We start from the raw sequence: 27,032 nt of genomic DNA, 5'->3' as shown, positions 1-27,032 counted from the left end.
GTTGATCCGAGCACGCGTACGTCGGGCGAGTGCACGCGAGCCCGTGTCACGAGTCGCGCGAGGTACATGCGTGCACACGCCGCTTTCGACTCCCCGTTCGATTTATGCGCGGCCGATGCGTCGAGGAAACAACGAGTGCACTTCTGTTACCGTGTAGGACCCTAAGTCTTAGATCCTGTTCGAACCTTATCTGCGTCTCTATTTACGTTCTTCGGGATCGTTCGCCGATCGAGCGAGCCAGTCGTTCAATGTAAACAACGTGCCGCAGTTTTTTTTTTTGCTCTCTCTTTTCTTTTTTTTTTTTTTTCGCCGTCGCGCGACCCAGTCGGAAACTCGCATGTATCGTTAACCATGCGCGCTGTTATGTTTCGATTGTTATCTCCGTATTATCTCCGCATTCCATCCGGCGACGGCGAAGAATGACCATGTAAAAAGAAAAATTTATGTTCTAATACACATTTGAATTCTTCTCGGCGTGTATAAATGAGCGCGTAAAATCAATGTGTAAAGATTTTTATATAGCCTCGAATGTATCGTTGCCAAAAAAAAAAAAGAAAAAAAGAAAGAAAGAATGAAACAAAGAAAGAAAGAATGAATGAAAGAAAGAAGGGTCTGTTCACCATTGTCTCACTGCCGGCAGGAGTTCTCCCGATGACGACAGCGGCTAATGGACTAGTATATGCACGCGAATACTTGTATGCGTGCGAAATGTAAACGCACGAAGCGCATACGTGTCTCTAGAAGCGTAGGAAAGATGCTTAAATTCTTCAGCGCACGTGCGATCGAGAGAGAAAGCATTACGAGACGTGGTTCCATTAGAGGTGCGTCGTAACTGTCTCACTTGTGCTCCTTCATTCAAGTTAAGCGAGCGCGAGATAGTTACAGGATAGCTTAGTTCGTTGCTTGCATGCGTACGCTAGCGACCGCCGTAGTTTCCGAGGAACGAAATTTCTATGCGCGCAAAGATATCGATCACTAATTATTTACTATTTATCTACTCGATTATTCAACGGAATATTAATTTCATTAATTCACGATTGCGAGAGAAGGATATCGCTAGATTATTAAAAAATTATACGTCCGACTGAGTATATAATTATATGCGTGCTGCGTGCTGATTAGAATATTAGACATTGATAATAAATGACTGCGATTAGAATATAATTGCGACATACTTATATAAGCGTATCAATAATTTTATTTTACATATATTTTTTTTTTTTTTATATTGCCATTTCTTTTCAAAAATAAATAAAAATGAATGTTTTAGAACAATAGATAATGTACAATGTATAATTGCCACATACACGCACATGCATGTATCGTCGTAAGCAAACATGCTCTAAAGTCATATGTTACAAATATTTTATAACTCGAGTACACACCACCGCAACATTTCAGCTCGACGTGTACACACATATGGGAACACTATCGCAATAATTTTTTTTTATTCTCCCCCGAACAAGTACAGAATCAATAAAAGTTTCTACTTTCGTACGTGTTCTTTTCTAACTAAAGAGAAATCAACGGATTACGACACATTTCGCTGTCGCGCAAAGCGGCAAAGACTGAAACGAAATTATCTCGCAAGAACATGTCAATTAAATTTAATTAAGTTGCCGGACGGATCGTACGTACCCAAGTGGTTACACAGGAGCTCGTGAGTCTCGAGGTCCGGATAATCGAACGTGTCCCTGCAGAAGAGCACCCTGGTACCCGGGATCGCGGTGAAGCCCCCTAACGCGGCCGCGACGGACGAGCACAGCCAGGAAGGCTCGGCACCCTCGAGCCGACGTAGAAGCGCCCGATACCGGCAGTACCTTGGATACGAGAGCACCACCACCTTCGTTTGGAAGCTCTCCGGCTTTTTCGTCGAGTTCACGCTGCTTTCGTACTCCTTTTGCTGCTTCTCGACGTCCGAGAAGTCGATCCCCGGGTCCGTCAGCACCTGCGGCTGCGGCATCTCGTATCTGAGCGGACTGGTCTCCGGGGACGACGTCGGGGTCGTCGGGTGGGACACCTCCCGGCCCCACGACCATTCCAACGTAGGCGAGAGCCATGTGACTAGGTCGTGCACGCGAACGACTACCTTTTCCGAAATCGTCAGCACCTCGTCCTGGAAAGAAGAGCGTTTATCATTATGCGAATTGTGCAAATTAGGCGTCGAACAGGCGTTAAAAAAAAAAAAAAAGAACGTTATCTGCGGCGGTATTAAATTGTCAGTAATTTATTAACAGTTTATCCGACACGTCCGTGTAAGAAACGCCGAAGTACCCGCGGACGCCCATTATCTTTCTGGTAATTTATTAACGATAACTAAAGTAGAAAGCAAATTACGCAATCACATTTATATTGCATACAAAGTTCAATTATTTACTTCAGTTGTTACGGCAAAATGTCGCTTTACCACGGAGCTCCATTTCTATAATTCATAGGTTTGATATAACGTAAGTACACTAATATACAATGATTAATGTGTCATTAATGAGACTTTTATTTTATGAGATAAATAAGACTTTTATTCTCCGTAATAAACGCGCAAATAAATTGTCGTCGAGAAATGTCACGCGAGGTAAAGATTACGTAAAAAAAAAAACAAAAAAAAAGAAAAAAAAACCGGTGATTTGGCAAGAAGTTTATCTGGTAGAACTCTCATTTACCTACATAGCTTTCGTCGTATTTATACCAATTTGCAATCGAGAGCTAGCGACTCTACATGGGAGCACCAAGAACTTGCGAAAGCTTTCACGGAGAGATGCAGCTTTTGCGGGAGGGAGGGGAAAGAGAGAGAGAGAACGAGGAGAAAGACGAGTATGTAATAGTCTTTCCTTTCTCTATCTAACATTATACGATAGATATGTACGTAATCCACGCGATATAAACCATGGTTCATGCTACATCTCTCGAGTGCATCGTTATCTGCTCCGCCTCCACGATAATTTAATTGTTCGCCGGTGCTTGCAGAGCGACGTCATTTTCGCCAAGTTTGACTTATTACTTGGCCCCGTGTGCCCCTGCTCTTTCCGCATTAGACGCATAAATTATTATCGCCCATTCGAGCAGACTTGAGACGCTTACGCAAAACCTTAACGATACCATGTGTAATCGAATGACTTCGACACAGCTGCGCACACCGCGTATTCGTATCATCGATTATTAACGCGTTATCTCCGATGTGTTTATTTCTGTCAAGCTGAAATTGCATACATATAATTATACGCGCACGAAGTATCTATTTTCAATACGGTTAACAATTTAAATAAATAATTATGCGTTTGATATTTTAAATATCTATTTTCAGCAAAGAGAGAGAGGGAAAGAAAGATAACACGTTATTACATAAATGTATCGTTTGTTTCGAAGCTTTTACCTTCGACGGGAACAAAAATAATTTTTCTCGCGTTTCCGAACGTGGCTTCTATGGCCACTGACTCTATATAATCCAATAAATTTTCCGCACGAGTGAAAATCCGCGCGCCATAAGAAAGACACACACTCTTTCGGTAATTGTGCAACACGCCAAGCGGAGCGTGATTTACCTCGTATACGCCGGGGCGATTTTATACGGCGGCTAACGGAAGATAATTTATTGGCGTTGCAATATCTATCGGGCCGAAGTTCGGAAACGACTTTATTTATACGTGACATAATGTTCTATTTGGCTTGGGAGCCGCTGTGTGTTGCTTCGGTTATACTTTCATCTTTTAGCTCTGTGTATTCGTCCATATTCCCTCCGACCCTGCCACCCCCTTCGCTTCGCCCCTTCGCCCTTCTTCTCACCCCCGTTAGAGAGTTCTTCCAATAGTAGTTTCCCTTCTACTGTAACCTTTCTACCGGTCGTCGTCGTCGTCGATCTCTCTCTTTAGCGCGCGCGCAACGTCCACCCTTTCGTCCTCTTTTCCCTCGATCCCTTTCTCGTTTTCCGTCTTCGTCGGATCTCGTCCTTCCTCTCGACGTTCCTCTTCGACTCCCGCGTTACCCTCCGCCCCATCCCACCCACGCGCCTCATCCCGTCGTTCCCATTTATTCGCTCTCCTCGCTGTGCTTCTCCTCGACGTGTGTTTCTCGTCTACTTCCCTATCGTCCCCCTTTCGGCTCGCGAGCGACGCCAACGATGGGCCCGATCCAATTCCCGAGCTGTAATTTTCAATCGATTCACAAGAGGCTCTCGTCGTCGAGAGCCATCGACGGGCATTAGAATAATCGCTGTCCGATCTAATAATTGAATCACGCTCGCATCATATTTCGTTACTTCACGGTTAATTCCTTGTGCGAGCACAGCTGCGGAGCATAATTTTCACTTGAGAAACAGATGCCTTAGAAATTCTCCTTTTTTTTTACGACAATGACTAAACTTTATTCTACTAAAATAACTTTACAAAACCCATTTTCCTTCTTTTTTTTTTTTCTTTTTTATATAAAGCATAACTGAGAATATAAAACACGAAACTCTATATACTTTTTTCATATTTTTCATTCTTAAGCTTTTATTGCAATACACGTACGTATAATATAAAAATGTATAAAGTTTTCGAGATCGCTTTAAAAAACATTTTAGTGCATTCATGTTGATTACGTATTTTACTTTGGTACTGAACGTTACCCTGCGAATGCTCCGTAAAACAGTAATTTTACGACCGTTTAAGCACACGAATCCATAATCTCAAGATTACTTAGCGAAGTACAATGTATCTTGCTAAACAACTTGCAGTAGGCCGTACTCTACAAAGCAATTCCGAATGCAAGAGGTTAGGTTAATTCTACGGAGGAGAAGATCGCGATCTCGGAGGCCGTGATTAACCTTCCATCGAGATACCTCTACGAAAAAAGCCTGGCACCGTTTGGCGAAACTATGCCGTGGAAATATCAAGATTAATAGCTCTCTCTCTTTCTCTCATTTTTTTTTAACAACGAGTCATGCAAGGAAAGACGAAAAAAGAGAGATAATCGAATAGATAAATGACGGTGTAATTCATCGAATATCGGGACATATCTATCCGTCTCAGATTCGTAATATATTTAATTTTAATATTAAAACTTGATTCATGTACCCCAGCGTATAATTTTTCTTGTAACGCTTTAAATTTCATTGCTGAAAAATATAATAAAGTAGTTGGACGTTCTAGAATATATGCAGGTGCGAACTGAGCATGCGCGCCGGTGTACAGTGGGCCGCACGGCCGTCTCTCCTTCTTTCCCCCTCGAGCCACCGACCCGGAAGGACGTATGGAACACGCGCTCCGTCCGACTCGACTTTTTACGCATATTTCGCGAAGGACAATGCAACCCTGATGCAAATCAGCATCGCCTATCTACGCTCTGCATGCGGAGAGTATCTAAGATCGGTCTTGTTCCTCGTAAGTGAGTGATATTCTCATAAACATTATCGCGACGGACGTATTCGAATGGACAGTTTTCGGTAACGAGCGAGTAGAGGGCAGCGGCGCAATAAGTTACGTACGACTGCATGACCGTCTCCCCTTCTTTTCCCCTCGAGAGACCGACCCGGTAGGACGTACGAAAGACCGAGCTCCGTCCGACTCGACTCTCTACGCATATTTCATGGAGGACGATGTGACCCTCGTGCAAAACAACATCTCGTACCTACGCTCTACGTGCGGAGAGCATCTAAGATCGGTTTTCCTCCTCGTAAGTGAGTGATATGCTGAAAAACATTATCGCGGTGGACGTATTCGAATAGAAAGTTTTCGGCAACGAGCGAGTAGAGGGCTAGCGGCGCGGTTGGCGTACCTGATCGCGCGCGGGCAGTGACGCCATCTTTTCGCGCATCGATGTTGATTAACCTGCACGGTCGACCACGTAACAGACCGAATTCGCGGCCGGGCTCCGTACTAATCCTCGACGATCGTATGACTTTCGACGTACTCGGACGCAAGATGGCACCTTGAGCTTCAAGAACGACTACGCAGATTGCGAATTTTCTTTACGTGTAAAATACGCACGAAGCAAATGCACCTTTACGATACAATTAGTACACCACGTTACTTAAGAAAGACTGATTATTCGTTTCGACAAAGGCTCCGGGGAAAAAGTTCGCGTTCGGACGTGGTCTCGTCGTCGATATTTAATATACGAACCGCAAACGGTTCGTCGGTTTTTTTTCCGGGAGTGTCGTAAAGTAGTGACGCGCGATATTAATTTATCCGGGTATGTCGCGAGCATCCCATACGCAGAAGGAAGTCACGTTTCAACGCATCAACTTCGGAAAGGAGGGGAGGAGGAGGAAGCCACGGAGAGACATCGACGGACAACCTCTGGGTAAAGTTAACTTTATTTTATCCCTACCTTTGTCCTTCCGCCAATAAATAATTTTATTTCGATATATTAAATTGATAAAGTAATCAGAAGCGCGCTTACAATTTTTCTTTTTTTTTTTCTTTAAGTCATTCTATCGATAAATGATTAATTTCGTCAATTAAAAAACCGCGACGTATTTCCCCAGGTATAAATTGATGAGGGAATATTCGGTATAATTTTTACGGACGATATCCGAAATAATATATCTGATATACATTCCTTTACGCTTCAATGAACTTGTTCGTATGCTCGCGTAAGAATGTTTATAAACAGACTCGAGCTACTCGGGCGGCCGGGCTTGCGGTAATTTTCCTACTCGCAATCTGACCGTTCGAACTCCAAGCGTACCGAAAAATAATATATAATAACCAGCGAATTCACGGCCACGAAATAACTTTGGTGTTTCTTTTTCTGTTTCAGATGGAAACGCACTTTCGTCGCCGCTATCGTATCGAGTACGTTGCCAATTTCGTTGTAGTAATCGCGCGATTATTTGCTATTTGATTTTTTATAAACGGGAGTGCCGCATTGAGTCGCGCGTATAATTTCAGTGTTAATTTCAGTGGTAACTTCAGTAATAATTTCACGCGATTTTAAAATCACGGTCGCGGCTTTCGCGAGTTTCCAGTGCGCGGAAGGAGGACTCGACACGTCCCATCTGAGAGGAGGAGCAGGCCCGGGACGGGCATCCTGCTTCGGCGGAGCAACAATTCGGTTAGTATTTTAAATTACATAAAAATAACGATCGCTCTGTCATTTTCATAATAATAATTAGTGGCATATAATAAATTAAAAAAATCAGTAAAGAAATAATTTTTTTTCTTGAAAAAAAAATTTAATGTATGAGATTTAATTTCAATAAAATAATTTTTGATACTTTTTTTAATCAAAAAATTAATTAAGAGCTCGTGGAAATTTTTTGTTTAAACGATAGAAAATCTGAAAGACTCTACAATGTATATTTTATATTTTATGTTGCAGAATCATCGTAGCTGAATAATAACTCCGCCGCTGCGCATCGAAAAATAGGTAAGTGCACAGAATAATTTTTTATTTATAACAACGATGTATCTGCATCTTCTCGAAGTGGCATATGAAATGTCACAAACATGCGAGTGCGATAGGAAATTTTATGCTTTCAAAAGTAGCTCATTATTCCAATTAACTTCGAAAACAAATTTTCTTGACTTTTAATTGATTTATCAGAGGTAATTTCCCCACGAGTACCCAAGTGTTGAGGATTAGTTTAGGTTCCGAATTTTACGAGACGGTTATTTGACTTGCCGAGCACGATTTCGCTGATCGATTGTTTTTGTTCGCACTTGTGGCTGCGGCGGCCGGCGAGTTTTCGCCACGAGCACGGTGTAATTCAATTTTGAAGTTCGCAAAGTCGCGGATTTAACAGAAAAACAACATTGTCAACGATAAAACGGCACATGCGAAACAAATGTATCGGTTTGAAGTTTGGTTAAAAGTAGCATTCGTCGTGCGAAACTTTCCCGCGACGTCGCGTACATATGTATAAAAAATAAAAAAAATAATAGAAATAGATAGAGGGAATCTCGACAAGTAGGTTTCGCGGATTGACAATTCTCTCGTGAAATTTTTCCACTTCTCCTACGTTAAAGAATTACGCGCAAGATTTCGTTATCCAGCGCGTATCATTTTAACTTCCGTGTTTCGTGCGAGAAACAGGAGAACTCGGGTGGGAAGTATGTATAGTATCGCCACGATTGTTCTAACACGGTTACAACCGTGCGGCTGAATGTGACGACACGCCGGTTGCAGCTCAACCCCACGGCGATTCACGCACACGTGTACGCAGCGACATCGAGTCGATGCACCGCGCCGTCCTGCGTGTCGAATCAGAGTGATAATGTATTCCGACGTTGCTACGGTGATTCGTATGCATTCTAACCGCGCCGATAACATAGCATTTCGTAGGTTTTAAAACAAATCAACAACAACCGAGTAATAAAAATTATATATATGTATAAAAGATAAAAAAATTTGCCGGAATTAGCAGCGCGGAATAAATAACTTTCGAGAATCGCATATCGTTCTTTAGATTTCAGAAGGAGATTTGTATTCGGATATTTTTTTTTAATTCTCTTGTTTGAGGTAGAACGATTTAACGAAGTTATAGACAACGAATAAATTTTCGTGAGAACACTAATTATGTCATTGCGTAATTTACTAACACTGACGATAGATATCACCTGTACCGAGTGATAAATGAGACACTACAAACGGTAGTATTTCGTGTTGCTAGACGCGGTAAAGAGTAGGGATGAAGTCGGAGGGCTTAGGCCAAGGCTTGGGTGGGGCTAATTATCAATATGAAAAGAGCGGATGGGATAAACAGAGGGATGCAAACTTTATCATTAGACGTTCAAAGAAAGCTAAAAAAAAAAATTAAGTTAAAAATACCGAAGTATGCAAATTAAGAAGAGAATATTATTTTAATATAGGTCATTAAATTTATTTATATCGGCATTATAATATTTAATTTTCTTTTTTTTTCCCCCCTCGTTTTAATAAAATTATAAAAACGGTGATGAATTCTTTATTAAAAATTTTTCAGTTTATAAATTCTTTATTACAACCTTCTAGTTTATAAATGACCTTTCGCATTATACGTAGCTGCTTTATAATTTTACAAACGTATGTTATATCAAGTATAAAATAAAGGTGAAGCATGTCCACCATATTATTAGCATAGCCGCGAAAGTTTCTATCTGCGTAATATCATCTCGTATCCAACACTTCTTTATCTCTCGCCTCTCACCAAACTTCTTAAATGGGCTTTTGTAACTTAAATGAAAATAGATTTCAAGAGAGAAACGCGTTCCGAGTGGGAGAAAGAGAGGAAAGATATTGTGTACACTGAGAAAATTTTACTTTAAATTTTAGCGCGATGGTAAAAAAAAAATATAAAAAAATAAAAAATGTTTTCATATACAACGGCTATAAGTTTTATCGTTTCGAAGTTATCTCGTGCCAGTCATGTAAACGTAAGGCATAATTACAAAATAATAACAGCCGATTAAAATTTCACGTCAACCGCTTGACCGCCGATAATGAATACGCTCTTACAAAGCATTATTGATTAGATAACGTCTTTGTTCTTTTTCTGTCGTTCGAATTACGCCCCAGCTGTTATAAACCGCATAAAATTCACTGTACAAATGACTAATTGTAAAATAACAGGGGGAGGGAAGGGGGAGGGGGAGGATAGAAAAAAAGATGAAGAATCAGAGTGCAGGACAAATCCGCGATACTGCAGTTGACATATTCGCCGAGCGTACATAACACATTCATACGCAGAACGGGATATGTAGCGTCTCGACAGTGGTGGCCAATTTCTCCATATAAAACGTTACGTATTGTAGGGAATAAAAAAAAAGAAAAAAGTGGTTACCGGAAATGCAATTTTATAATATAATACGACAACGTTCATTTTAATGAAACTCGTAACATACACGCCGGATAATATAAGCAATGCAATATACACGAGGATTTGCGTTCGAAACTGAATTCGCGTAACCCGGAAAATACAAATAATAGAAAACAAACAAAAAAATAGAATTTCTAAACTTTTTTTACAACTTTTACTATTGTATTTTGAATTTTGATACGCGGAATCATTACGTTGAATCAAATTTCATCAACGAACAAATAATGGGCGATGCATGTACATACTTTTTGACAACGTCGAATACAAGTCGAGCATTTACGTGTATTTATTCCCGGCGCGCGTTTGTACTTTTAAAAGTTAACAATTCGAGGGAAAATGTAAACCGAACACTTTTGCAATACGATTCGTAACAATGCCGCCGTGATTTCAATGCGCCGCACAGAGAGACAAGCAAACACAATTAGAGATGATAATAATAAACCGTTGTCGGGGCGAAATGCGTTTGTCGTAAAATTGAAAAAATAAATGCGTTGACAGGATCGATAAAATTAATCAGAATTAACAACAAGTAGTGTGAATCAGCGTTATTGAGAGCCGCTGGGAAGCATAAATCACTGTTAGATTAAACCCTGGAGCACGCAGTAGTAGATGGGCCAATGGTATGCTTTCAGGGAATATAGGGTGACCCGAAAGTTCCGATTTATACTGCATCGATCCACGAGATAGACGATTATTGACCGATGCCATGTCGAAGTATACATCTATCAATTTATTAAATTAAAAGACGACAGTTAATAATTTTATTTACTCGAAACTTGAAAAATATTTTTTATCAAGCATTTTTATCTACGTCAATAACTAATAATACTTGTCACGTTACGACGTGGCAGAATTAGACGCATCGGATGCTCAGCTTTGTTTTTGATATTTTTGTCAGAGATTTATTTAAATTAAAAATTAAATAAATTTTTTGTGTAAAAGACAATTTGTAAAACAATATATAAATCATAAATTAATAATCGTTACGCGCGTGGTTACGATTTTTTAATTTTTTTTACGCTCTCGCGCAGTACATATTCCGGAAATTACAAAATTACTATTAAACGGGGCAATTAAAACCAGGCCAGCAATTAGTGTGCGTAACGGAGAGACCTCTTGTCGTAGCAAACGTCGAACTTTAATTCGAGAGCGATAAACGAGTTTTTGCACGATTCGACTATTCTGAATAAAAACAGAACTACCTTGGTATATCGTGCACGAGCTCGGGCTAAAAGGAATTTGATTATGCTCGATGGTTTACACACGGTGCTTCTGGATCGATGCAGCCTCGTGGCTCCCTCCACCTCTCCTTCTCTCTCTCTCTCTATCTTCTCTTCTCTCCCCTTCACCTTATCAATTTCTCTCTCTCACTCTCTATCTCTCTCTCTCTCACTCTCATCGTTCTCTTCGTTACTCTTGCATTCCTCTCCTTCGCACCATTTGCCCTTTCGCCTTTTTCGTCCGTTGCATATTATATATAGATCCAAGTATTGCCATATAGTATGCAAATATGCGCACGGGTGTGGACACAGAAATGTTTAACCGTAATTTATTTTTTTTTATGTATTTATTTTTTTTTATTTTAACATTAGTTTATACGTTGCCGTTTCTTACACGTAGATAACGCTACGTTCACTTACTTTTCCGGTGTTCTGATAAATGTTAAACGACGAATACGGTTCGTCAACGATGCCGAGGGTATGCGAGAAGAGGTGACGCCGGGAGGGAAGCCATTCCTTCATCGTGACATGCGTTTTAACTTGTAGTTCATATATAATCCCCTCTACATCGCGTAACGCGAGAAATTAACGAAGTAACTAGAAATGTATTTCATTAAACTACCAGGAAGCGCTAGATGATTAAACATAATTGATTACAGTCCTTCGTTCATGCCCTTAATCCGAGCTTTATCGATTAATTTATATACGTTGCGTCACAAAGGTTAGTTTATATCATAGCATGCCATCCAATTATTAAAATCACGTGGATATTTGCTAATAAACTTTTGAGTTAAGCCGGCGCGCACTTACGAAATTAATTAAATTAATGTTAATTGGAATATTATGCAATGCTAACGTAATACGGTGGAGATAGTGATCGTCATAAAACATGAAAATGTTACTCGAGTAAATTAAAAGAAAAAAAAAAAGGAAAAAAAAATATGTTTGGAGATTATAATTAAAAATATGTAATATTTTATTAATTACGAAGATAAAACGGGACTGTGAACTTCGTTCGAGCTCGCTACTCATAGATGGAGTATCCAGTACGACGATCGTTTGTTCCCATATAAGTCTTGCCGGGTAACTGCAATAACAGAGGGGTCGAGTAGTTGCTTCTTTAATTCAATAACCTCGTGAAACTGATACGAAACGTCCACATTGGAAATTGCAGCGGCGGTCTCAGTGATCGATACCCGCGCGCGGTATTTCAGATTAAAACAGACAGCGATTTTTCGTTATGTCCACTCGGGTAATTTAATAATACACATTCTCGGAAAATTACGGGGCAGAATTTATATGTTTTTGAAAGCGGCGGCGCCGAGAGGAAATATCCTACGGAATACTTGCAGGTATCGCTGTAATTTATTTTGTGAACTCCAACCCCCCGATGAATCACGAAAGAAATATATTATGAAAAGATCGCAGCGACGCAGATGTATCGAGATTTTATCATTTTACAAAACGCGCACACGTACACGCCGCTCGTACGTGTGCGCTCCTCGTCGAATATAAATTGTTATTGATGATCCGCGCGGAGAGGAGCGGATTCGTCCGGCATTAGTTATTCAAGCGCAAGTAAAAGGCGATTTTTAAGGGAGGATTTCCGTTTGAAAATAAATTTAGTCGAATATCTTTGAATTTGCACTCTCCGGCCGTAGTGTCTGACTATATCAAATGCAAACGAGTATATTCAACTGCGCGCAGCGATTGTCGACCGTCGTCGTTTCGTCCCCTTCTTCGTCGTAGATTGTCGTAACTATAGGACTTCTGAGAGCGAGTGAATTATCGTACTAACGCTGTAATTATCCACATCAAAGTATATTTTCATGGAATACGTTTTACCTTGTCAAGTCTACAGATTAATCCAGAATACCGAGTTGTAAGCCCTTTGTGCAATATTTGTTTTAAAAATAATAAATTCTGGATAAATTACAGTTTAAATTCACGCGCGAAGATATTATTTTAATAATTCTCCTTTCGGTAAATTAAAAATAAAAATTGAACGCGGAATAAAAGCAGCGTAGTTTTCATAAAGAAAATATAAGCTTAATAGAGAAAAAATTTCGATGGGAAAGCTCCGCAAAAAATTGTTAAGCAATTATTAAACGAGACTGTTTGGTGAAAGAAAATCTTTTAAATTGTATGAAATTTATGTATTAATTTTTACCTTTCGGTTACGCGTTATTTGAGAGTCCGATAAATTCATATCGTCTCAAAATATACATTTCGCGTAGAATTATCTTGGTTATTGGCGAGACTTGAAACGATATATGCGCGCGAAGGCCTTGCCCGCAGCCGGATGAGAAAGCGTGTTGCGGTCGATGCACGTATTTGCCAATGTGTACGTGTTGGTGTTCACGCAAGGTCAAGATGATTCGTGCATCCGATTGATCATATTCTTTTACGGTTCTTGTTACCGTCATATTGTGAAACGTCGTACCGAGGTATCGGAGTCTAACGCGCGCGCAAAAAAAACCGCGACGTTTTTAAAACAGAATTTTTATGGATTATCCGCGCCTTTCAAAGACGCGTTTCGCGTAACGACGTGTCTCACGTAACAAAGTTTCACGCGGGATTAATATAAACCGGTACGTATATCAAATCAGGCTACAGTTGTTTCGTTGATCGTGGAATCCATCTCGCTCGGTAATCTCGACATTGTAAGGCCGTCCAGAAAACAAGTTTCGACGAGGCGCGCGCATGTTCTCCATTTTCTTTCCGCGATTTCGTGCCGGGAATATTTTAATAAACGATATCGTGCGGCGGGAGATGTAATGCGAAAAGAATTGAAACCGCTAAGAATCAGTAGAACAGAACCGACCGCTGGAGAGAATGCCTCTCATCTTGAGAGCAGAACTTTCTGCCTCAAAAATACGATAACACGGAGATACATGGTTACTAACATTATTTTACTTGCGTGCCCGACGCGGAAACTTATTACCGTTGATTGTTAGCGAGGAAATCTAAAAGTATAACGCGTCGTAGGAGATAAGTAATTTGAATTAAAAAAAAAAGGGGAAAAAAAGACGGTAGTAATAGTATCCACCATTTGATAATTATCACTCTTAAATAAAGAATTATGTAAATTATGCAAGGGTCATGTATGGGGAATATTTTATCTACGACAGTCGTCGAATTGTCTCAGCAACGAGCGATTTCATGAATATTTATGAAAGTGTATGAAAGCGTTACGAGAACGTGGAATATCTCCCTCGAAACAATCTCCGCACGTAAGACTTACTTGTTTGCGTCAGAAATTACAATTGTAACAAAAAAGTAGGGTATAGGAAATGATTGTAATTCTTAAAAGAAAACGAGGAATGCGAAAACTCTCCATAATGCTCGAAAAATTTTTCTACGTGATAATTTTACACTTTTTTAGTAAAAAAAATTATTTAACAACTTCGCCTAAAATATATTACGTCTACGGCTAAGAAAAGGGAAAAATAAAAACGAATATAACTCGCGCGAAAACCTGATAAGAAAAAAAAAAATTCCTTCCAAGGATGCGATCGTGTCGCTTGTATAAATAAAAAGAAAAGAAAAAAAAAAAAAAGTCTGGTCCCTAGTTGAAACAATGCCCGACGTGACGGCATTACCGCAACTCGCCCTTTTCACCCGTATATACGCGCGATAATCATCCCATTGTGAACAATGCCGGAAACGGCGTAATGCCAGGATGTCTCGTCTCGATCTTCGGGCAATTAAAAATGGTTCAGCGGCCACGATGTTGCACGCGGAAAAGCGCAACAGACCGCGTGAGAACCACTTTGTTTCCTGTATTAGATTCCGCGAAAGGCAAATCGGCACAAGTCGATCGCTAATTACGCGCGGAAATTTCGCTAATGTGACAAGATGTCGTCACTTACATCCACGGCTTAGAAAAAGAATTAGTTTTAAAATATATAATATACATATATGTTAGAAATTTATTTTTTTAGTAAAAATGAGAAAAATATTAGATTAATTAGAAATAAATACGAGAGAATTAAGTGCCTTAAAGTAAAACACTTTGTATATTTAATCACGTAGTTATGGCGAAGCTTTGATGCTTGTACGATCCGCAGATGTGTTTCAATGAACGCCAATTAAAAGCCGGTTAATGAGTGTGGGAATTAATGAGGGTAATGCTCAATCGGAATATCGGACTATAATGTGCTTTGAACGCAAGATGAGGGAAGTTCTTGTAGCGGCGGTAGAGACCGGACCTTTATGTTCGCCATCAAGCTGAAAGCCATTCTATAAGTCTCAAACATAATAGACTACATGCATAACGCAGTCATGCAACATCGGTGCGATGCTATTCCCGCGCCGTGACTCGTATCAGCGGTTCTCCGTCGGTTTCAAAGCTGATTAAGTTAATTCGAGTTGATGCGTTTATTACGTGCAATTAATCTAAAGTTTAATATTAATTAAAAAAAAAGAAAAATAGTATAAGATTCTTAAATACTTCCGCGTATTTGTTATTAATTTAATACGTATCGACGCCGTATCTCCTGAATTTTTATTAATTTCTATAAAAATTTGAATATCGCGTATGGAAAAATTTTATCGCTAATAACACGTCAACCGCAGAACGAAAGAGAAAATATTTTACCTAAATAAGGCGGAAGATCGCGCGCGTCAGTCCTTTGTTGCGATGTAAAAGTAATAAGCAAATTCTGGTTTGACTTGCCTCCCCTTTATCCTCGGTTACTTCATCCATCCTTTGAGCACACTTCCTACGCCGGACAATTCCTATACCGCCGCGGTCCCCTTATACCGTACAAAGCGCGGCAAAAAGGGTCGCAAATTCGCATTAAAGTCGCTGTCGCGACCGCTTCCCTCCTTCCCTACATTTTCGAAGCACCCTCAACGAGCCAAGATAACATAAGGAAACAGAACGTAAAATGTTACGTTTGTAAATATCCACGTAAGCCGCTGCACATAAATCTATTTCCGAATAACGTAAATGCACTCGATGTGCAATTCATATTTTCGCGAGATTTCTGATTTTAATTTAATTTCCAAAGAAATCACGGTTTTTATAATTACGTTATTGACGTCCCCGCGTGTTTGCCGTAATCGTACAAATGTTAGATCATTATATGTAAACATTCTCGAGGAGTTATTCGCGCTAATCGTAGGACGTAGGATAGCTTTTTCAAAGCGCAGTCAGAAAATCGCAGAATCACGGTTTGAAATTACGCCGGCTGGTGGAAGATAACAAGCTATAGGCCATCGTCTTTAGTTCTCATGATAACGAGAGAAGCTCGAGAATATACGTATCGACGTATCATCGTCCTTATGTGTGCGCATCATCGTTACGTTATTTCGGTGAACGCGGTACCACGGGAGGGAATACTTTGGATGTGATTTCATGCAGATTTTCTCATAGCAATGGAAATCCGCGATATGTACGGAAATCATCTTACGCGTATGCAAATGCTTCAGATTTTCTTAAAATACTATCCCGCACGTTATTAAACTACGGAAAATGTCTCGTACGAGATACTCAAATATTTCAGCGAAATATATGGCACGTGCGCAAATTGTGCAGATAAAATAGAATTAAAAGAAAGAAAGAAAGAAAGAAAGAAAAAAAAAAAAAAAACCCCACGGGACATTTTGAGAATACTTATCGGATGTTATAAGTAAAAGCGCACGTCGATAGATATGACAGCGGTAACACGAGTGAAAATATCCTCGAGATTCACCCCGCGGGCTGTCTCAGGGATATTATGATTTCCCGGTGAGAGACACGTCGTCGAACACGAAACACGTCCCGCGGATTTCTCTCTCGCCGCGTTGGGTCGCGCGCAGCGGACACGCGTCGTAAATTTGCCAAATTATCCCGCCGCGTCGCGTTAAACAGCACGTTACCGCGCGATCGGCCGTTGCACGGCACTTTGCGCGAAGCGCGCGCCCGATTGTTAGCTCTGTTCCATTATCAGTAAACGGACTGCCGGCGTTAGCCGTCCGCGCCGGTGGTCAGAAGAGGAGCGTCGGTGAAGTAGTCACCTATCGGCCTTGCGGCGGCTATCATTTTTCAAACGCTCCCGAGTTATTCTTTCGCGACGTTGATCGATGACGGAGACGCGCTCGCATAAAAGATTTCACCGGGCTGCGCCGTAGCGATGAAAGGCAAGATCTAAAGGATCTTTACCCGGCTATAAATTGCTAATGTTTTATTGCCGTAATATCGCACGGCGACGGGGAAGGCCGGGGCGGGGCGCTAGAGGTACTTTAGACAGCTTCGATCCGATTATTCTGGCCACTTAATACCGTAGGGCCACTGGCGATACCGTACAACGTAATTCAGATAGAAACGACGAAGAAACCTAGTTATTATAGATGTTGTTGCAACGCGAGTGACTCGTTAAAGAGCTTGTCCGAGTGGAATGGCTTCAGCGTAGTTGTGTCGACTAACAAAGCGTACCGTATTAAATGCGCGTCCCTTCCTCTCTCTCTCTTAAACATTATTTCTACAAACAATCAGCCCGACGAGAAGCTAAAGGGCATTGCAAACGAACTTCTATGTTTCGTATTAATTTACGTTTGTTGGCCGGCATAAGATTCATAACTGCGTTGACCGTACTTAATTTAAAATCAATACTTGAAAACCAGTGCTCTTTGGCTTCGCTTCTATTTTAGAAAAAAGAAATAAAAAAAAAAATAAGAAAAAAAACTTTATTAAAAATGAATATACCAATAATGAAATAATTTAACAATCAGTTTATTATATTATTATAATACATCGAAATAATTATTAAAATAGCATAAATTAAAATAGCGCCTCTTTTGTAGAATAATATACGATATTAATTAATATTTTATCATCTGATTAATATAGTATTACATTTGTATATGCTATTAATTAATTGCGCTATTAAATAATTGACTTGGCGTATGTTTAGCGCGATACAGTCGAATAATGCGTTTATCGATGCCAACATCGTTAATTACGTTACGATGTTGCTTGCATTATAATGCTCTCTCAGAGAGCGAATATACTTGTTTCTTGCTCAACTTGTGACTCGACGAATACGAAGGATATTAACTGCCGCTCATAAATTTCAAGATAGCCAATATTCTTTCGGTCTTTGCACATGCTCCGGGATAATATTCGGTGCAAATTCTAGCTTAAGCTCATTACTTAAAAACGTTCGCATATTCAACTTTCTGGAGAAAAGAAAAGAAAAAAGTGAAAAGAACACGATCTATTAGTAACTTTGAAAAGAAAAATCTCCAAGTTTCTGAATTATATCCCCAGTAAAATCTACATCCACGACATTCGATATCTCCGGAATGACTAGTGAATCAAACTACCCCTCCGGTATAGCGGAGGGCAAATCTCACAAAGAAAAGCGCGGAGTAATCTCGAAAGATGAATAAAGCTGGCAGGTAATGGCTGTCGGCGTCACGTAACTAAAATCTCACGAATATAAAAAGGGCAAGGGAAAGAAACTTATCGCGCACATCAATTTAGAAATAATATGGGAAAGGGGACAGGGGAATTATCTCGAGACGGCGTGAGGCAAGTCCGTTTAATGTTGGCGTTTATTTACGAGATATTAAAGGTAACGTTATAAGATGCGGCGAGCGGTGAGAAATTTTTGAACGAGCGATTTCCCATTGCGAGAATCGCCCCCCCCCCTCATTTTCTTTCGCCAGCAGGGAAATTTCGTAACCAAAGACTTTTCGAGATTAATCCGGCCATATTAAATTCTTCAGCGAGAGATAGGATTCTCGCGGTGCCGCGCCGCGGAAGATATTGTTGAAATCCACTCCGTACATTCCATACTTTATATATGGCCGTGCGTTCCCGATACGAGCTATTAAAATGGTAATTTAAAAACGAGTACGTATTACGAGATACCGTGAAAAAAAAAAAATATTTTAATCAGCGCTAATAATAATCTCAAGCGGAAACGGAATCGCGCTGATCGGAATAAATAGAAATGAACCACGCTAGCGAAATTGAACACAAAACGTATTTAGTTCTGGAACATTTTGACGAAACTGAATTACACGGTTGATGCTGTTATTTACCATTGCGTAGTAAGGAGGGAATGGCAAATTAATCATATTAGTGAGGCAAATCAATCAAGTTACTCCGTCACATTACGGAAGATATTTCGCAAAGTATCGCATCCTACGTATACATCTTGCTATATGCGCGCGTGCACGAATATAATTATCCCTGAAATATAATTTTCACGGTAAAGAAATAAAGGGCGAAGTACGCGGCTACCTGACGCATTTACATCTTTATACGCTGACGGGCATTAAAATTTGCGCGTGTATGCCGGGTTGATTTTAGTTACACCCGGCCGCTTTACACATTTCCGCAAAATTCGTCGGTTTTGTTCGCATAACTGTGGACGCTTCAACATTTAACACATTCTTCGTTCAGTTATAACCATCTGAATCCAACAGTTTTCCACGGCGCGCTCGGCATGCGGATAATTAATGACGAGGAGTCGACTAGACCTAGCACATTGCCATAAAGTTTGTTCGAAAAACGTCTGTCGACGGAGTGCAACGTAATCTCGGCGCGATTCGCTTTAATTTATTAAATAATGTCACCGCACCTCGTCTTTATTTTTTTTTTTATTTATTTTTTTTTTCTCTTCGCTAAAAGAAAACTTTCTTCTCGCGCGCATTGTTATAAATGTGTTTCGGTTGGAGTGTCTATAGTTCTGTACGATAGGGCGAGTAACGTGTCCATTTAGGTCATTGATTAACCGAGGCTGGCGGTGCGACAGCTAGCTTGACATCTGTTGCTGTCAAAACACACGCAGCCGGCACTAACTTACCCCGCGCCTTTGTGAGAACGCTAATCTATGAAATCGCCTTGATGTAGCTCTCCGCCGGGTCGATAACACGCGAGAGACGTTTCAGCGCCGGTTACACCAATCCCGGTTAAAGCTAACGGTGAATAACGCGAGTCGTCCGTTCCTAATCTATTTTATAGCCGGAGCTATACATATTCCCGCAGAGAAACGGTGAATCGCTAACCGGGATTGGGTTATCTTCTCGCGAACAAATTTGCCGAAATGAGATTTAGTTAGAGTATCTCTAGTCAAACAGAGGTAAAATAATTAACATTCGGTGCGCAATAATCGAAACAAATTTCTGCGAAACACACTGCCGGCCGAAACCCGCTCGTATCCACTCGAATAAGCTCGTTCAAAGGCAATGAACGACAGGCGATCGATTTTCAATGGAAATTCGAGAATTTTTGTCGCGACGAACGTTGCTTTCGATAGCCTCGGCCGAAACTGCGACCGCGTTTAGGCGAGATGAAAAAAGAATCGGCGGACGCCCGGACGCGTTTACCAGTCCTTCAAAATGGTTCAACAAAATTGGAAAATTGTATTGTATTTCAGAGAGAGGTGAACGTTGCGCCGAGCACGTTTACACGGACAAATATTTATATCACGTTGACGGTTTTGTTTATAAATGGCAGCTTTTCCGTATCTGCTAGTCCGTATCCCACGTACATTCGAAGCCGATGGAAAAGGTAGGAATTGAGGTTTTTGCATTAAAAAAAAATATATTCGTACGTTCTATATTTCACTCGCCGGCAACAAAACGTAAATAAATCAAACGACGCGTGTACACGCGAAAGACTTTTATGTGCTTTAAATTGATTATAATGTGTGCCTTGCATGGTGAATAATGGATTTTTCATTTCGTGATCGAATCATACTGAAAAGCTGCCATATCGGCGATTCGTGTTCAATTAAGAGCCCGATAAAACGAGCCAATCTCTTCCCTTGTTCAATAATGGTATATTTTTAAAATAGCTCAGGCTTCTCAAGGAGCGCGCGAGACTTTTATATGTGTATATAAATATAAATGTCTACGTATATATGTATACGCGATGCCGTTGCACGTTATTACGAAATATTTCGTGTTTCGCCGGTAGTTTGTAAAGTCAGAGCAGACTCACGCGATTTCAAAGCAATACCCCCGGTTGCGGAGGCCCGCGAGAGCTTGACGCCTTTTGAGCAGCCCTTATTACAAATTACAGAGATTATCCGTTCAGATAGTAGACGGGAACAAAGTCGGAGGTAATTCTGATATCGCGATGCGAAGCGCAGATTAATCATAAGGGACTTTGCCCTTCGTCGTGTCTGACGAGCAGTGCAGAGGCAGCTTCGCCTTCAACCCCGAGGAAACTCACGCGTGCGCACACGTATGGTTGATGCCCTCCCTTTTAATACCGGCCGCAATAAAAGCGATATAATTGGATAGCGTTACGGTAGAAATAAATGAATGTTGAATTGATAAAGGGGGCGGGGAAGAAAAAAATAAAACTTCATACTTTGAATTTATTTCATTAAAATTTGATAAACGACAAGTCGAGCAAATAGCCGGCTAGCAAATAGTAATTTACTAATTAAATAGCTTGCTTGGTCGTCCCGAAAGGAGTAACTGAACAATAGAATTTCTCGAAATTAACTAAACTGAAATCTGATGCAACATGCGATTGAGCAAAGTGAGAGAAGCAACGTTTCACGAGTGTCTAGCGGTGTTAAGACCGCGATTGAAGAAAGTAATTCAGGTTAGACTGCGCGGTACTCGCACACGGTTGCGACGTTTTTTATTATTTAAAAATAATCTAAATTTCCATCGAAATGTTCAATCGTTAATGCGTTGCATATGTAATTAGAAAAGGAGAGAAATTTGAATCGTTTAACGTAACTTCACGTAGAACAAAAATATAGACACATTTAATCGGACAATAATTCGGTAATCGGCGAGAAAAATTTATTCTATCGCTAAAATAAAATTAATCTTAAACGTGATAATAACACGCGATTAAGGAATTAATGCGGGAAACGTGTCAAACGTATGATTTATCACAAAATACACGAGTTTGGCAGAATCGTTTATCTGTAGATAATTGATGATATCCATCCATTCAATTCGAAATAACGTAAGTATCTTTGTTGACGTTACCCGCAATACAGTTTTAACGTCGTTTCGCGTGCACAGCTTCGTTGTGTCTGTCACAATGGACTGTTAACGAGTGTTGTTCTCTATTGTGGACGACGTACGCTGACAAATGGGATAGACTCGTGATGGCAGACGTTAATATTGGCAGAATTGGCGTTGTCCGATTTCACGAAGCAATCGAGGCCGGAGTGGCCACTAAAAAATAAAATCGATCGAATCGCCCGCGATTATCGGCGCACCGTCCAAGCAACATTATCGCACGCGTAACGAGAATTCTCGATCCAACGTGACCGCGCTCTCCTCGCGTTCCTTACGATCTTTATTAAATTCATAATCGCAGATAGCTATTCCGTTATTCGAGCCAGCGAAATTAGCCTAGCAACGACATCGTTAGACGTCTCCAATAACGAACTCGATGAAACTATTACGTACGACCGCATTCCCCGAGCGTTGGAAGGTCGAATCGGTCCGAGAATTAATTAATTAGGCGTTACTAAATTTATGGTGATTGAACGCTGTCGCGGAGAGAAGGAGAGAGGGCCGTTGTTAAAACGGCTAAAGCCGCTCTAATCACTCGTTAGCAGTCGCGTGCATTGATAAAGGACGAGTTTAATGCGCGAGCGTGAGGAGAGGAAAGAGGACCAGGAGTAGTGCGCATTATTAACGAGTTTATTCGCGAAAAAGGTAGCCGGATGACTTAATTAAAGTCGCGGTGACTCCGCGACGGGCTGATCGCGGAGAAGCGAGGAGTCACGGACTCACGAATTTCCCCGAGGTTTGTGTACTCGCGGTGCTAATTAGTGATTACGCGAGCGCGCCGCTCACCCGAATATAGAAGGAGGGACTACTTAATGCGCAAACTGTGATCGATAGTCGTTAACATTAAGGTGACTACGTTACGAGCCTAACCGGGCCGCCTTGGCGGACGGGAATGATTTATGAGAAGCGTAAGAGACGGCGTATAAAATGCATTCAGCTCCATATAAATAGTGCAACAAAGTTGCGACGGCATAACGAAGAAAAAGTACCTTTAAGCGTGACCTTCGCGTCATTTTATAAGAGAGAGAATAAAGCACGCACGCGGATAAATTTATATTTAATCGACTATTTAGCCTCGGGATAAGCATGAAAATGTTACACCGTGTTGTCTCGCGCAGGTATTTCCATAAAAATAATCGGAAGAACGATATTACGATTTTTATCGCGATCGCCCTGGCCAAAATTCACGGATAAATATTAAAAAAAAAAAATATATACATGACGGAGATAACGTTTTATTAACTGCGGCGCAACCCGAATAACGTCTGGTTTACGATACATTTTTCATACTTCTTTTTTATTATTTCTACGCTTATCGCGCCTCGTAAAGGTAGAATATACGATCATATTCGTCGTATGTATCGCCCAACACTTTTTAGATAGTTTAGACACGTAGTACAGGGAAAACGGACGCAAATGAAACCGGATCGATGAAACTGAAAGCAAAGCGAAACTATTGCGACCGACTGTACTCGTTGCAAGTCGACGACTGGCTTATCATGCAGACTGTATCTTGAAAGAGAGGAAGAGAGAAATAGAGAGAGAGAGAGAGAGAGAAAGAGAGGATAGAAAGGGAGGAGAGAGATACAAATTATTAAAGTTTTAATAACCGGCACGCCGTCACGCCGGCGAATAACATTGTCTTTGATTACGGGAATAGAATCACCATCGACTCGTCCGATTTAACGAAGTTTAACTTCATCGTCGTATTTCTAACGAGAAGTAGACAGTTTCAATTTGTCGAACGAGACGAAAGTGCGGGAGAGGGAGACAGAAAAAAAAAAGAGGGAAATAAAAAAAAAAATTTAGCGGTCACGTCGAAAAAGTTCGAAATTCGAAATTACGTGCGTAGGACGAATCAACTATTTATAACTTTGCGCTAATTACGGGCCTCGCGCATCGACAAAGCCGGACGGCTTAATTCGCTTTACTCTTGTCGCAACAACATCGTGGCCTTTTAAACTTTTCACCGTCGCCGACTATTGCGCGCCGGCGTGAATTTAGTTGCGTCGCGATTACGTCGAAATTACAATAATCTATACGCACGCGAGAGAGAGAGAGAGAGTAATTTTAATTAATTGACATCGCAATTACCGGTTATCACTTATAGACACTTTATGAGCCAAGTGAGCTCGACTTGGGCTCTCGATTCTTCGCGGAGGATACTTCCCCTCGCCTTGCTTTAATTAACCCGCTAAGTTGTAATCGCGAAACGTAATTACGAGGTGGCTCTAAAAGCCAAGATAGAGGAGCCGTCGAATGGAAACGGGAGAGACGCGGTGCCCATGAAATTCACAGATTTCCCACGGACATTCCGAAATATAAGGCGATATGACTGTGAATGGCGATGTAAGTACGGTTATCGTATCTTATCGAGGCCGAGTTTACGGACAAAGCTTGTATCGCGGCGCAACATCTCTCGCGTCGCATAATCACCCGGCAGACGCCGGCGCGAGTGACACAAGAAAAGGGCTGGCCGGCGGCGGCACGATTTGACCCGAATCGAGTTCACCGCGGCAACGTTAACGTCGTCCGCGATTTCATGTGAAACTTTACTAAGTCGCTGTACGTATATGGACGATTCCCACGCAGACATGCACGCATAATGCCCCGACTATAAATATTGCTATTCTCGATATGCCTCTTTCTTCCGCCGCGAGGAGAAGAAAAAAAGAGAGAGAAGCTTTCTTCAATAGAATATCAGAATAAACGACCATTTTCGTCAGATTTTTCTCCCGCTAGAAACATCCGTGACGCATACCTCGCGAGGTACATTATAGACTGCGAACTTTGAATAACGTGCCTTTTTTCTGTACGTCCTCTTTTTTTTTTTTTTTTCTTTTCCTTTCTTTTTTTTTCTATTTTTCTTTTTTTCTTTAGAACCGCAGATATTTTTTAAATATATGAAAAATTACATAAGTATTAAAGGTTAATTAAAAAGTACGATTGCATAAGTGAGGTAAAAGTTTATAAGCTCCGCGCGCTTTACGCAGAAAAGGAAAGGAAAGAAATCGTTATTTTTAATAGCTCGCGTTATATGATAAAATTAAAAGAAAACGTGGTTATTACATTTTTCATTTTTACTTCGTTTTCCATTTGCTCGGCTCGTGTTATTTATAAAGTTATTTAAATTTAATTTACTTTATAACTTCCAATGAAATAATACGGCGAAACTTTCGACGGAGGATCAATAGCGAAGCGTTGTCGACGATGCGTTAATCTAAAATCCTTTATAAAATATTCCTTTTCCCTGCAATCTTCGAGTACAGTTTTTTTAACGTCGGTTTATTAACGAAAGCCGCGTTCAACGACGGCTCCATTAGCTGGAAAATATAAATTTGCAAAATGTATGTGTACTGTCTCGCGATCTGTATAATAACGCTTCATTAAGAATGCCGCTTGGAAATGGTCGTTTCCAGTAGAGAAGAGGGAGCAAACGGTGCGATCCGTCCTCTTTTAAATTGAATGAGAGAGGGAAGAAGAAAAAGAGAAAGAAAGAGAGAAAGAGGAGGAGACGAGAAGGGGGAGGGAAGAGAGAAAAAAGTAAAAGAAAGAAACAAAAAAGATACAAGCAAGATTTACAAGCGAACCCGGGCTCTTTAATGCTGTACGGAGCGCTCTTTAAAGCGAAGTTCGATAGAAAGTTAAACTCGTCCAACAATGAAGACAAACTTCGCAATAGACTTCAAATTACTCGCAAAACGAAGTTATTTGTACGCTAAAACGTTTACGTTAAAAAAATACCTGATGCGAACACGCGATACGAAAATACAACAGTATCCCTTACGATTATCGTTATATACGTCGCGTTAATTAAGAAAGAAGAAGAAAAAATTGTAACTTAATTTCGTTCTCGAGAAAAGAATTTAATTCTCACGTTGATTTTCGTGACGTTTGATATTTATTGATTAGCACGCGCGTTAAGTAACTGTTAAGCGGCAGTAAAAAAATTTATACGGCGAGAAGGGGAAAGGAAGAAAACGACATTGACCAACAAACTAGTAATTAGTAATAATATGCGCCGGATTACGAACTTAATTAATTAAAATGCGTATCGACCGGCGGGGAAGATGCAAGATTCGCGCACCGTGTAACGTGGTCTGCGCTCTTTCATGGACTAAGGGGGACAAAGAGGAAGAGGGGACAGTCAACCTGCTCGTAACAGTGGTTCTCATTCACTGCGGCGGGTGAACTGCATTTTTCCTCTCATTGTGCGTCCAGTTATATAAGCGGCTAGCCGTGGCCAATGAGTCGTAAAATTTCGCGAGAAAGTCTTCAACGAACAAACAACAATTTGCGTTCAATGGCATTCCTCGGCCCTTCCATCAGATTTCTCGCACGGTCAAATGTTAAATGGCACAGCGATAATTCAAGTACGCATTCAATTCTAAGATCGTCAAAATTTTATCAATTAGCTCCATCACGCTGAGGGAGGGGAAAAAGGGGGGGGAGAGAGGAAATTATTTTTACCGTCCCGTAACACTCGTCGCGACATGTTCGTGCCCGGAATTAAGTTCTCGTGATTAATTACGCGTCCGTTATATATACCGCGTTTCCATAAATACTTTCATCCATGTAAGTGCGAACCCTCTTGTGTGCCAGCGTTGTATTAAGCCGCGTGGAATTTATAACGCAACGCCCACGGTTTTCATTTAAAATAAACTAACGGATGAGCGAATGCCTTCGTACGGGAATATTCGCATTTCTCGATTTAATTTGATACAACACGGGGACTTTTCAATTTCGCTCGGCGACTTTGCAATATTAAAATAGCAATTTCAAATTTTCGCCCGACGACACGGTAAGGATAACAATATAGTGCCCCGGCCGTTCTATTACGATTTTATATGAGAAGTCGCGTCGCGTTGTTCGCGTTTGTTAAAAGTTCAACGAGGAGACGCATCGCCATCCTTGAACTATAAAACAATACTTAACGCGGGCTATCGGTGATCAGCGACAATAAAACCGGCGGCCTTCACGGGTGAGCTGTGAGTTAGGATTTCTGTACAATTATCGCCTGCGTGTTTCCTCGCGTTCCTCGGGAAGAT

At 40.8% G+C, this 27,032-nt stretch overlaps 1 protein-coding gene and 1 long non-coding RNA gene across 6 annotated transcripts in view; one reads left to right on the top strand and one right to left on the bottom strand.

Moving 5' to 3' along the window:
• The window catches only part of LOC139113346 (uncharacterized), a 131,664-nt gene that overhangs the window by 8,205 nt on the left and 96,427 nt on the right, over positions 1–27,032 (bottom strand). For both annotated transcript variants that reach the window (XM_070674452.1, XM_070674453.1), the window contains exon 3: positions 1,639–2,116. In XM_070674452.1, coding sequence (XP_070530553.1) covers positions 1,639–2,116 — 478 coding nt within the window. The remainder of the gene's footprint in view (positions 1–1,638; positions 2,117–27,032) is intronic.
• The window catches only part of LOC139113390 (uncharacterized), a 108,191-nt gene continuing 87,101 nt past the window's right edge, over positions 5,943–27,032 (top strand). For 2 of the 4 annotated variants that reach the window (XR_011547679.1, XR_011547677.1), the window contains exon 1: positions 5,943–7,347. This is a non-coding gene — a long non-coding RNA (uncharacterized lncRNA). The remainder of the gene's footprint in view (positions 7,348–27,032) is intronic. The other 2 variants (XR_011547680.1, XR_011547678.1) reach the window with 2 other exon arrangements.

This window comes from Cardiocondyla obscurior, linkage group LG02 (assembly GCF_019399895.1).
Source record: "Cardiocondyla obscurior isolate alpha-2009 linkage group LG02, Cobs3.1, whole genome shotgun sequence".
Classification (NCBI taxonomy): domain Eukaryota; kingdom Metazoa; phylum Arthropoda; class Insecta; order Hymenoptera; family Formicidae; genus Cardiocondyla; species Cardiocondyla obscurior.
The sequence above is the reverse complement of the archived record's forward strand: the minus strand, read 5'-3'. Positions and strand labels throughout refer to the sequence as shown.